General features: G+C 36.9%; 1 protein-coding gene across 1 annotated transcript in view; it reads left to right on the top strand.

Annotated features, from left to right (window-relative positions):
* The window catches only part of RLF (RLF zinc finger), a 109,175-nt gene that overhangs the window by 38,768 nt on the left and 57,470 nt on the right, over window positions 1–12,937 (top strand). Inside the window, exons 2-3 of the mRNA XM_056795218.1 lie at window positions 5,039–5,193; window positions 11,349–11,430. Of these exons, the coding sequence (XP_056651196.1) occupies window positions 5,039–5,193; window positions 11,349–11,430 (237 nt within the window). The remainder of the gene's footprint in view (window positions 1–5,038; window positions 5,194–11,348; window positions 11,431–12,937) is intronic.

A 12,937-nucleotide genomic window follows, 5' to 3' on the forward strand; every position in this document is an offset into this window, starting at 1 on the left:
GAGGAACAGTTCCTCAATTTCCAATTTTTTGCCACCACAAAAAGCACAGCTATGAATATTGTACAAGTAGCTCCATTTCTCCCCCCCCCCCCTCATTTTTTTTGTCTCTTTGGGGTACAAACCTAGGAGTGCTGGATCAGAGGGCATGCATCCTTTTAAAGCCCTTTGGTCATAATTCCAAATTGCCTTCCAGAATGGTTGGATCAATTCACAACTTCACCAACAATGCATTAGTGTCCCAATTTTGTCACATCTCCAACATTCTTTTCCTTTATTGTCATATTGACCAATCTGGTAGGAATGAGTTGTTTTGATTTGTATTTATTCAGGAGGGATTTAGAACAGTTTTTCATATAATTATTGATAATTTTTATTTTTTTATCCGAAAATTGCCTAATTTGTATCCCTTGACCATTTGTCATTTGGAGAAAGACTCCAAATTATCACTCTAGAGAGAGAAAAAAAAGCTATAAATTACTTGATGAGAAAAAAAAAGTCTAAAATCTGAAGGGAAATAATTTTTTTGCAGTATTAAAGAAGGGAGACTTGTAGAAGTCAAAGTATCATCAAACACTATTTTGGGACCTGCTAAAACAGTTAGAAAAGTTGACCAATGGAAAGATTATGTATGCAATACAAATAGAAAACAGTTATGTAGTGTTCATTAGTCCAAAATACCTGAACTGCTGGAATAAGGTTGGAAATATTTGGTAAGAATGGCTGGAAAAAACAGGAAAAGGATGTAGCAAAAATTAATTTTAGAGCAGTATCTCATGCTGTATATGACAATAAGTTCTAAGTGGATGTGACCTCGATTTTTTTTTTTAATATATAACATTTTATTTGGTCATTTCTGAGCATTATTCATTGGAGACAAAGATCAGTCCCCCCCACCCCCCGCCCCCCGCCCCACCTCTCCCATAGTCGACACGAGATTCCACTGGGTATCACAAGTGTTCTTGATTCGAACCCATTTCCATGTTGTTGGTATTTGCATTAGAGTGTTCATTTAGAGTCTCTCCTCAGTCATATCCCCTCCACCCCTGTAGTCAAGCTTTCCCTCAGTGTTTTTACTCCCACAGTTTGTCCTCTGCTTGTGGATAGTGTTTTTTCTCCTAGATCCCTGCAGATTGTTCAGGGACATTGCATTGACACTAATGGAGAAGTCCATTACGTTCGATTATACCACAGTGTATCAGTCTCTGTGTTCAATGTTTTTCTGGTTCTACTCCTTTCGTTCTGCATCACTTCCTGGAGGTTGTTCCAGTCTCCATGGAATTCCTCCACTTTATGATTCCTTTTAGCACAATAGTATTCCATCACCAACATATACCACAATTTGTTCAGCCATTCTCCAATTGAAGGGCATCCCCATATTTTCCAATTTTTGACCACCACAAACAGCTCAGCTATGAATATTCTTGTACAAGTCTTTTTTCTTATTATCTCTTTGGGGTACAAACCCAGCAGTGCTATGGCTGGATCAAAGGGCAGACTTGTCTTTTATTGCCCTTTGGGCATAGTTCCAAATTGCCCTCCAGAATGATTGGATCAGTTCACAACCCCACCAGCAGTGGATTAGTGTCCCTACTTTGCCACATCCCCTCCAGTGTGACCTCGATTTTTAAAAGGTCACATTCTGAAAATGAGACGAATAAGTATGAAAATGCATTTTGTCACTATTGCTAGGGGAAGGATTCAAAACTAAAAAAGGAATTGAGAGGATCACAGGAGATAAAATACACTATTTTTATTGTATAAAATTAAAGATCTTTCGAATTATTTCAAAGTAAGAAGTTTGGATCTTCTCATGATAGCAAATTCAGGCAGTCATTGAGTTGGTCCCACAGTGGAGCCATCCCCAGGCCTGAGGCAAAATGATGTGAAAGTAGAAACTGGAAGTGGTCCAGGGAGGCTATCACTCAGGTTGTAGAGGTTTAAAAGTGTTTAAGATGAGCTGACAAAATTGTCCAGGCAAGGAATTTCCTTATGATAATGAGCTTGGAGTTATAATGTCTGGGTTCTGTTTTGTAGACATCTTAAACTCAACATGTCCAAAACTGTTGATGCCAGGGTTCTGACACTGAGAGGGGCTAGATGGGGTTATGCATAAACTCTTTATTACAGATATGAGACAGATTTTTATAAAGAGTAGAATGCTAAGCATTACATCATATTTAGGAGGCATTTCTTTCCCACAGAATATTGTTTATGTAAAAACATTACTCAAAACATTTCTAGGGCTCCTCTAGAAACTCAAAACAATTCCAGGGTCCATAATTCATTTCCAGATATCCTACCTGCTACTTGCATAAACAATTTTGGCACAACTTCAGCAGAACACAGAGGTGTCTCTGTGAAACTTAATACTGGCTTTTTTCTCGTTGGGCCAGACCCTAACATCTCTTTGACCCTATCACAAAACTGGATTCCTTATTCTATCCCCTAAATCCTCCCTCTCATCTTGTCATTCAGGCTTGCAACTGAGGTGACTATCTTTGTCAAACCTATTTTCTGAGTAACAATGAGTTTCTCCTTGCCAGCCTGGCTGCTTCCCTATCATCCTATATCTCTTTTCCCTTTTGTGGCTAAATTTTTTGAGAATGTTGCTTCTAAGTGCTCCTAGTTCCATTTGTTTCCACTTTCTTCTTAACTCTCTGATGGCTGTCTTCTGATCTCATTATTCAACCAAAACTACTCTCTTGAAAGTTACTAGTGATCTCTTAATTGCCAACTCTACTGCCATTTTCTTAGTTTTCATCCTTTTTTACTTCTTGGGAATCTGACAGTTTGTTCACCCTCTTTTCCTTAATATTCTATTCTTTCTAGGCTTTTGTGACTTCTACCATTTTATATAACTGTAACATAAAAATCCAGGGAGGAATCTAAATATCCAGGAGGAATTTATGATTTGTAGAACCATTTAATGTTAACTATTTTGAAGGAAATTTTTTAGGATTTTGTTTCAGAATTATTTGTATAAGTGTTTACTGATATGGTAATAACAAATGACAAAATAAGAATTCTTGACTGAAAGGAATTTGCATTTTACCAAGGAGGTAGTTTACTGCATGTTTAGAGATTGTGAAAATTGGGAAAATCAGGAAAGACCTATTGAAAGAGTGGTACTTGAGCTTAATTTTGGAACAAACCTTGATATTACAAAAGGCAGAACTAGAGAGATAGAGAGAAAATATATTCCATGTCTGCTTGACAGCCTTTGCAAAGGCATATAGGCAAGAGATGGATATAGGAGATTGACCAGATTAGACCCTCAGGCACTTCATGAGACCCTAGCACTCTTGGGAAGAAGGGATGGATAAGAATCAGGGAATACAATGGGGCCAAGTTCTGATTTTTGTCTAGTTCTTGAAGGATGAGTAGAATACAAGTAGGTGGGATTGGGGCAAAGAGGGCATTCTGCATAGAGGGAACATCATCCAATTCATTGAGGATCTGATAATACATAAGCCTAGTTTGGCTTAAGGATAGTATACGAACTGAGGAGTATTGGGTGTGACTGGAATGGTAGGATTGTACCAATTTGTGGACGATCTTGACTGAACACTTTTTTTTAAACCCTCACCTTCCATCTTAGAGTCAATACAATACTGTGTTTTGGTTCCAAGACAGAAGAGAAGTAATGCCTAGGCAATGGGAGTTAAGTAACTTTCCAGGGTCACACAGCTTGGAAATGTCTACAACTAAATTTGAGCCCATGACCTCCCATCTCTAGATTTGACTCTCAATCCACTGAGCCACTTAGCTGCCTCTTTTGAATAACACTCAAGGAGTTAAAATTGCATTCAAATTAGGTACTTTGGATAATATAGAGATTGAACACTGAAATTGGAATCAAGACAGTCTGTATTCACACCCAGCCTCAGACACTTAATAACTAGGTCATGTAAACTTCTGTAAACTATTTAATAGCTGTTTGACTCAGTCTCCTCATTTGTAAAATAGGGATAATAATTGCATCTGTCTCAGTGCTGTTGTAAATAAATATGTGCAATGTGCTTTGCAAACCTTAAAGTGCCTTTTGAATTCTAGCTATCATTATTTTAAATGTAATGTTAAAAGAGGCTATTCAGAAAGAATTGAAGGGCAGCTAGGTGACTCAAGGATAATGAGCCAGGTCTATTGATTGGGGGTGGTGGTCCTGAATTCAAATTTGATCTCAGATGTTTCCTAATTGTATGACCCTGAGCAAGTCACTTGACTCCAGTTGCCTGACCCTTACTGCTCTTCTTCCTTGGAACCAATACTTAGTAGGGATTCTAAGATAAAAGGTAAGGGTTTAGAGAGAGAGAGAGATCTTTAAAACCTTAGGAGTGTTGTTTTAAGTCAAATCGGTACATTATAAGTCTGGTAGCAGTGTTGAAGGATGAGGTAGAGCAGGATTAGACTGGTTAGGAGTTCCTCTCTTATAATAGTCTAGGCCTGTAGTAATCGGACCTGGACTAGAATAGCCTTGGGAATAAAGGATAATGTTAGAGAAGGTATACAGTTAGAGTAAGATTTCACAATTAATGCTATTTGATAGATGGGAGTAGGAATTGGACGAGTCATTTCTTTTATATATATAGAACATGGGTTTGAGGAAACTCATTAAGTTCCTTGCTTGGGTCACATAGCCAGCATGTGTCAGAGGCTGCTGCAGAGTTGGAACTTCAGTTCTTTACTACTAGTTCTCTGGCCAAATCTTGATCCCCTTCCCCAGACAGCCTTTCTACCGACAGGAATAGGAAAAGTCAAAAAGGTGAGCAGAGCTTTTCCTAGAGGATAGTTCCCATGTAATACTGTATGCACCACTTGGTGTCCAGGATTAGAATACCCTTGAGCCCAAAGTACTTTTCCCTGGAGTTGAGAGCTCACTCTCCACTCCTTAAGATAGAATAGAAAACAGCCTTAAGTGATGAAGAAAGTACAAAAAGAAACAATCTAAGAATGTGAATTAAAAGTGGGAGTGGTATGTTTGGATGAATCAAGTATGTATTTTATGTCATTAAAAAAAAACTTGACCTTTGTCTTACAGACATTGCTGCAGTATGCAGGCAACAGGAATACGTCAGAACACTTGGCATGCCTTCTGGAAGTATATCGACTCTCAATCCAGAGCTTTGCCAATGCTCGGCCATATTTAACTACCGAATGTGAAGATGTTCTCCTTGTTCTGGGCAGATTAGTACTGTAAGTTTTATAAAAAAATTAATACTTTTATAAAATGAGTTCTTTGGTTTTAGTGAGTGTGTATACTTTTATGCTTTTTCTGTCTTATGTTCATTACCTTCTGCTTGTCAATGATAATTTTACATCATTGATAGTCCTTCCTGTTTGAATCTCATTGGCTGGCTTGATTCTTTGATCCAAATTTCCTCTGTAATAATATTTCCAGTTCTTTAATTTGTTTTGAAGATCATGTGTCACCAGTGAAAAATAAACTACATTTAAAAATAGCAAGCGGGGTAGGGTTAAATTAATTGGACAAAAATATTGATGGGAGCATTGAAGTGTTAAAAATGACAGCATTCAGTGGAAAACGCAATCTGGAGTTAAAAGATCCAATTTTAAATTTTATCTAATTATTACTTGTTTGAACTTGGCCAAATCATTTGGCTTTTCTGAACCTCAGTGTCCCTATGTGTAAAAATGAGTGATTTGGACCATAGATCTTTGAATTACTTTCAGCTATAAATTTGTGATCTTAGATTAAATGAAAAAAATATAAATTGACATGGTGTGTTCTCCCCCTAAAAAATTTGCCTTGTGGCCAACCTAATGATGAGCTTCTCTTCTTTTACATTACTTCACATGACAATCAGAACCCATAATTGAAGCATTTCCAATTTGAGAAGTCCTGCCAGAGCTTATGCTTTAATGGAATAGACTTAAAAAGCAACAACAAAAAACCCTACCTTCTTTTCAGAATCAATATGGATTAAATATCAGTTCCAAGGCTGCTAGGAAAAATCTCAGGCCAGATTTAGAATCTAAGTCTCCTGACTCTAGGCCTGGCTCTGTCTCAAAGTCAATTAGGAATTTCAGTAAAAATAGATAATATGGCTATCATACCATTAATCTGTTAATATTTTTCTACAACCATTAGGAAATATGGAGAAGAGTGGTAAAAATTTAGTGTGCTTGATAACTTAAAATATGTATTATTTTTAACCCTGCCCTTTTCTTAGAGTCAATATTGTGTCTTGGTTCCAAAGCAGAACTGTATGGGCTTGGCAATAGGGGTTAAGTACTTGCCCAAGGTTATACAACTAGGAAAGGCCTGCTGTTAAATTTGAACCCAGGTCCTCAGGTCTGTAGGTCTGGCTCTCAGTCCACTGAGCCACCGAGCTGCCCCCACCTTAAAAATATTTTGTGCTTAAAGGATATAGGTAAGAAAGATAATCCTTGTATTTATCAGTTTGTTGAATTATGTTTCAGAAAAACATGTTCATTACCAATGATGTTTTTCATCCCTATGTTGAATAGGAACTATTCATATAAGCTATTTTAAACCAAAATCAAAATAGGAAATAGAAAATTCAGTTATGCAGCTCAGGTAGTATGGGAGAAAATCTGCTATAAAGGGGTCTTCCTTTGGAATAGAGTATATATTGTGTGTGGAGTGAGAAATTAGTGTGTTATTCTCAAATTATTAAGGGTTATTGATATCTTCAAAAAGTTAGTAGAGACTATCCATTTCTGTTCCAGCTTCCTTCTACAGTGTTTTGAATTGAGACTTTTGAGTTTGGGAATTTGCCTGAGGCAAGAGTCCTAGGCTGGACTGGTCTTAGACCCTAAGGTACCCAAGATCAAATCTTAAGTTTTTATATGATAAGCATTGATATGCTAATTTTCCTTTTTGTCATAGAAGTCTCTTGAATTAAATCCAAGGTATCTTCCCTGATCTAGCCCTGATGGCTGGACTGATCCTCACTAGAACACTCCTGTCTTTGTAAATATTCCTGCTCTTTTATTTCTGGGTTAAAACCTTTGTCTCCAACCCTTGATCACTTCTTTAAAATATGAGTTGGTTGAATGTACCTACTGTAAAGCTGTTCTTGGATGTCATTTGCTTGATTGAATGTGTTCAACCTCTTGAAATGTTAATTCTATTTTATCTTCCTATAAGTTAGGAGTTTCTCTGTAAACCTGGGAACTTCATATCAGGGTTGCTCTATAAATCAGTTAATCTGTCTGTGCCTTGGTACTACTTTGGGGGAGTCTGTCTTGGGTTAACGTCTTGAGACAGCGCTCCCCCTCCCCCATTTCTCTCATCAATAAAGCATTATATTTTAAGTTATAGATTTCCCTGGTCATTGTTTAATAGTGGCTAAAGAGGGTGAACTTTGGAATTTTCAAGGTCCCCTCAATTTCCACTCCACACAGTATATTTAAAAGATCAGTCAGAATGATTATAACATTATTGTTGTCACTTTTTCTTTAGATTTGTAGGTTTATTTCTTGAGGCTATTCATTTCCTCTACAGCTGCTTTGTTTGGGGTTAATTGCCCCCAGAAGAATGAATATGCCTTGGTAATGCCTGAGTGGTCTGAACATCATGCATGATTGAAAAAAACCCCTTTTACAAATCCCTACCTAGTATAAGAGTAAAGTAGTAAGCATCTAAGTGTATGGGCCAATAGGTCACTCAGGTTATCTTAGTTGTTTAGTCTCTTATGAAAGTAATATGATATGAAATAATATGAAAGTAATAAGGCTAGTCCTTTGAAACAAAAGCATCCATTTTTACTCAGTTCTCAGTAGAACCCTGTGAAAATAGCATAATTATTACTGTCAGTTTTTAAGTGAAGTTGAGGCTTAGAGAAGTTTAATGACTTTTTTTGTCACAGTTACTAACTGGCAATCAACACTGGGCCATCTAACTTGAATCAGTAACAACTGCTGACAAGTTTCTACTGCCCTTTAATGGTTTACTATGTGTCCTTTAAAAAACAAACAAAGCATATCTTTCTTTTTAGAATCAACACTAAGTATCAATGCCAAGGCAGAAAGGAGCAGTAAGGGCTAGGCAATGGGGGTTAAGTGACTTGCCTGGAGTCACACAGCTGGGAAGTCTTATGAGGTCAGATTTGAACCAGGATCTCCCATCTGGCTCTCTGTTCCCATGTGTCTTGACATACATTATTCTCATTTGATCTTTTTACCTCCTCTGTAAGGTAACTATTACAGATCTTCATTTTACATCTGCTGAAATTGATTTACTGTTTTATATAAAATGACTTACAGGCTACAGAGATATTAAGTGACAGAACCTTTCTGTAATTACATATGACTTTTTTTTTTAACTTGCCTCAAATTCTTTTCTTTTTGGAATGCTTCCAGAACTTCAGGACAGCTTGGTATCAAAAGCTCTCTTAGTAGTAGTTGCCAGCCACTTTTTATTGTCTGATGTTGGAGCTTCTCCCCTAATGTGCTTTCTTCACTGCATTCATTCTCTCATTTATTTAGTAAACATTTATCAAGAGTGTGCTCTATGAGGGTAACTAGGTGGTTCAGTGGATAGAGGGCCAGGGCCAGATTTGGGAGGTATTGGGTTGAAATATGGCTGCAGTCTCTTCCTTGCTTTGTGATCCTAGGCAAGTCACCTAATCCCAATTTCTCAGCCCCCACTGCTCTTCTCTCTTGGCAATTGTTAACAAAGGGTAAGAGTTTAGAAAAATTAAAAATGTGTTTAAGGGATACTAACAACTGATTAGAACACACTTTCATTTGTAACAGATGCCTAACCATTTATCTTAGCTATTACCACTTTATTTACACATCATCTTTAATGGGAGGAGATTCTTTATCTTGCCCAGGTTGGAAGCCCAGTTGCTCATAGACACAAACCCATTGTGTTCTAACAACTTTCAGACCTGGACTAGTTTACCTCTTCAAATCCTTTACTCAGTACAACATCCTAGTGGCCCTCTGCCACCAGGGGATATCCAATCCTTACTCCTCCTACAGTTTAGACTGTTTGAACTTGATCCGCTAACCTCCACCCCTAATAGCAGGGATTATAGTTGTGGACAGCTACACCTGGCCAATATTTTTTGGTTTTACATTACTGTTTTGTTTTGTTTTGTTAAATATCACCTTCATTTTAAAATATATCCTTTCTCCTTCTTGATGGGAACTGAGCATTAAAAAAAGAAAGAAGGAAGAAAGTACATTTATTTATTACTAGCTGGTGTTGCCTGCTGAGTCTCTGCTTCTTTATACACTTGGATGGGTCACCTAAAAAGAAAGTTGATGGACTTCTTTAACTTTGTGCCCTGAGTATTTAAACAAATCTTGAAGCAGTCTTCTTTTTGTTGACACTTTTAGTTCTTCAGAGTTAAAGGCCTCTAGTCTTTAATGTCTGCACATGTCTTAGCCTTAATATTGAGTAATCCAAATGTCCAATTTTCTAATATTTATCTTTTTTACAAATTATTTTATTTTTTTCCTCCCCACTCTTGGAGTTGATAAGCAATTCCACTGGATTATATATTTATATATAATAATTCAAAACCTATTTCCATTATATTTATCCTTAAATAAAGTTCAGTAAGAAAGAAAGGCTTCCATGTCTCCAACCTAAATTGGGACTTTGTAATACATATTATTGGTATTTTGTTAAGAAATTATAAATATTTGTTAATTAATTGATAATAACAGGGCATATCTCTGCTACTTTCATGTTATTTTGCGTTCCTGTCTTAGTCCCTGATCTTTACTCTGCCTCCTTTTTCCTAGTTGTACCTTCTTGATGTTTTCTAGGACCTTTTCCTGAGGAAATGAAGTTGCTTAGAGGTAGATGAAATGGAGATCTACATTAACAGACTCTTTCCTTTCTTTGAGCTATTAATTAAAATACTACCCTTACATTTCTTCATGCTCTCCTCATTTTTAAATGATTTTTTCCTGCAAAAATAAGATACCTGAAGAGATTATTACATACACTATGCATATGAACTCAGAAAAAGAAGAGATTCTGAAAAAGTAGGAGCAGTTTAGGGAAGTTAACTCTGCAACCTGGGCTACTTAGTGGCCCTGGATCCCTAAATAGCTTCCCCAATAGCACCTGCATTTTGAGACTTGGGGGCATTTTTGATATGCTCCTTGGTGAGCCACTTCATTCTACTCAATTTATGTTGTCAGTTGTAAATTTAGGACCTGATATTTTACATATTATGCCACTGAAATTTTACCATAGAAATCCATTTGGCCTAATAGGATACTTTTTTTAAAATGCAAATACCCTTAGGAAGGATTAGGGGAATAGAAACATTTAGACTAGGATGCCTTTTTTCCCCCTTTATTCTTTTTATGCCTTTTAAAAATTCTCCAAAGTACCTGGAATACTGACTTTCTAGTTCTAATTTAACATTTAAAAGTATACTATGTTCAAAGCAGCATGTTTGTCATAATGGATAAAGAGGCAGCTAGAGAGGTTCAAGGCCTAGATTCAAGTCTTTCACTTTCTTTGGACAAATACTGATTTTGGAACCTTCAGCAAGTCACTTTGACCCTGAGGAGCTCCAAGAGCTTCTGATCCTGGGAATTAGAGAACATTTGTAGATCTACATTGGATGAAATGTCTTTAACTAATAAGTTCTTAGAGCACTCCACCCTCCACCTCTCTCTCTAGGCACTCATGGCATTATGTTGGGTACTGAATAAGAAAACTCAAAAAAGAAACAATTCCTCTGAACTTATTTCTTAACAGATTAATTCTTATAATAATAATGGTACCTACTATGTGCCAGGTACTGTGGTAAGTGCTTTATAAATATCATCTCATTTGATCCATATGATAACACGAGGTATGTTATCCCCATTTTACAATTAGGTAAGCTAAAGCATACAAGTGGCTTGCCTAAGGTACCTAGATGAAAATATTTAAAGGTAATTTAAGGAATTTATACTTTAAAACAGATTAAAAGTGGTTTTGTACAAGAAGTATTAATTAACAAATATTTATTAAGTTTCTTCTGTATTTTAGGCTTTGAAGGATGAGGTAAAAGCATAAGAAAGATGGGGTTCTCCCCTTTCATGGAGTCCTTCCTCAATATTAATTAATTGAAAACTCTAACCTTTTGTCTTAGAATCAATACTATGTATTCCAAGACAGAAGTTGTAAGAACTAGTTGTAAGAATAGTGAGGGTTAAATGACTTGCCTAGAGCCACAGAGGTTGGAAGTGTTTGAGGTAAGATTTGAACACAGATCTCCTATCTCCAAGTCTGACAATCTACTGAGCCACCTACCTGCCCCATAAATTTAGTTTCAAATTATACTAAAAACTATCAACTGTGGCCTGAACTGCTTTTTACTATTTTTGTCTTTCTCTTATTGTAGGAGTTGTTTTGAGCTCTTGCTTTCTGTGCCTGAAACTGAACTGCCATGTGAAGTATGGGTACCTTTTAATAAGTCCATACAGGTGAGTCTTTTTTCAGCTCAAAAAAAATGTAATATGATTCAGTCTTAAAGGTAACTTATTGCTTTCTCCTCATATATTAAAATTAGTGAGACCTCAAACTTAAAAATACTTAATTCAGACTTTTAAGGCTGGGATTTGGTCCTTCAGGTGTTCTGTCCAAAAGGTACATTCAAAGCCTTTCTTAGTGTATATGTGAAAATGGCTTAATTAATTAATTAAATTGGCTTATTTCCATTGCCCCAAACTAGTAATGTATAAAATAAGACTCTTAATAAGATTTCAAATATTTATTTTAAGAAGTTATAATATAAACTATTAAAATAAACATTTCATTATCCATACTCTTCTTTGGACTAGGTTATGTTACATGAGTAAAAGATCAGAGGTAGCACAGAGTAGGGGAAAGATTGCTGGATTTGCAGCAAAAAGACCAAAGTACAAATCTCAATTCTGTTGCTTTTTTAATCTTAGGCACTTTTAAAGTTCACAAAGCACTATATGCATGTTGTTTTCTTATTTCACCTCAGTGAAAATCCTTTGAGATAGATACTATTATTCCCATTTTGTAGCTGAGGAAATTGAGGCTATAAGTAATAAATTGATCAGCCAAAGGTCACATAGCCATCAAAGGTCTGTGGTGGTGTTTGTACTGAGGTTGAGTTCAGGGGTCTTCTTCACTGTGCCTTCTGCTGCACTGCCACTGAGAACTGAGACTGCTCCCTGAAACACTGACTGCCTTTCAGACATCTTTATTCAATATGTCTAAAATAAGATTTATCTTTTCTCCTCAACCCACTTCTCTTCCATATTTCTGTTTCTTTTGAGGGTCATACCCAAGTTTGTTATTCTGAAGTCATTCTTTTCCTTATTTTCATGTCCTGTGTTCAATCTCTTGCCAAGTCCTACTATTTCTACACCCAGTAACATCTTGACACCCTTCACTTTCCTTCCTGCTGAGAAAGGAAGGATCATTTTAGTTTAGGCACTCTAAGCTCCCCAACTAGCATTCTGGGCTTTTGCTTATCCAATCTTCATTATATGTGCCCTCCATCTACCACCACCCCTGCCACACACACTGCGAAAGGAAATTCTTGGTCCTCTTAGCCTATTCTGAATTTACACTTGTAAAAGGGAATCCTCTATTCTCTTTACCTAGTTGGAGTTAACACTTTGGTTGGCAATAACTTAAAGTACCCCTGCTTGGGCTGGGTGGGGGAGCTGGAAAACCACTTGGAGAGTTCACATCTCAGTCAGCCAGGGGTCTTTGGGCTCTTTTGATGGGTATTCACTTTACGGGAAGGTTCATACCTTTAACTGTGAACCTTTTGATGAAAAATTGACCTTCAGAGGCCTTTGATAAAAGTTGATACCTTCAGAAAATGTGATGTGTGAATCCCACAGACACTGCCCCCTGGGCAGTGCTAGACAGTTTGGAAGCTATGATTAGCCCCTGTGAAGAGGGGAGGAGACAAGAAGCCACTATAAAAGGCCCTGAATGTCTGAGGTG

Source organism: Monodelphis domestica, chromosome 4 (assembly GCF_027887165.1).
Source record: "Monodelphis domestica isolate mMonDom1 chromosome 4, mMonDom1.pri, whole genome shotgun sequence".
Lineage (NCBI taxonomy): Eukaryota > Metazoa > Chordata > Mammalia > Didelphimorphia > Didelphidae > Monodelphis > Monodelphis domestica.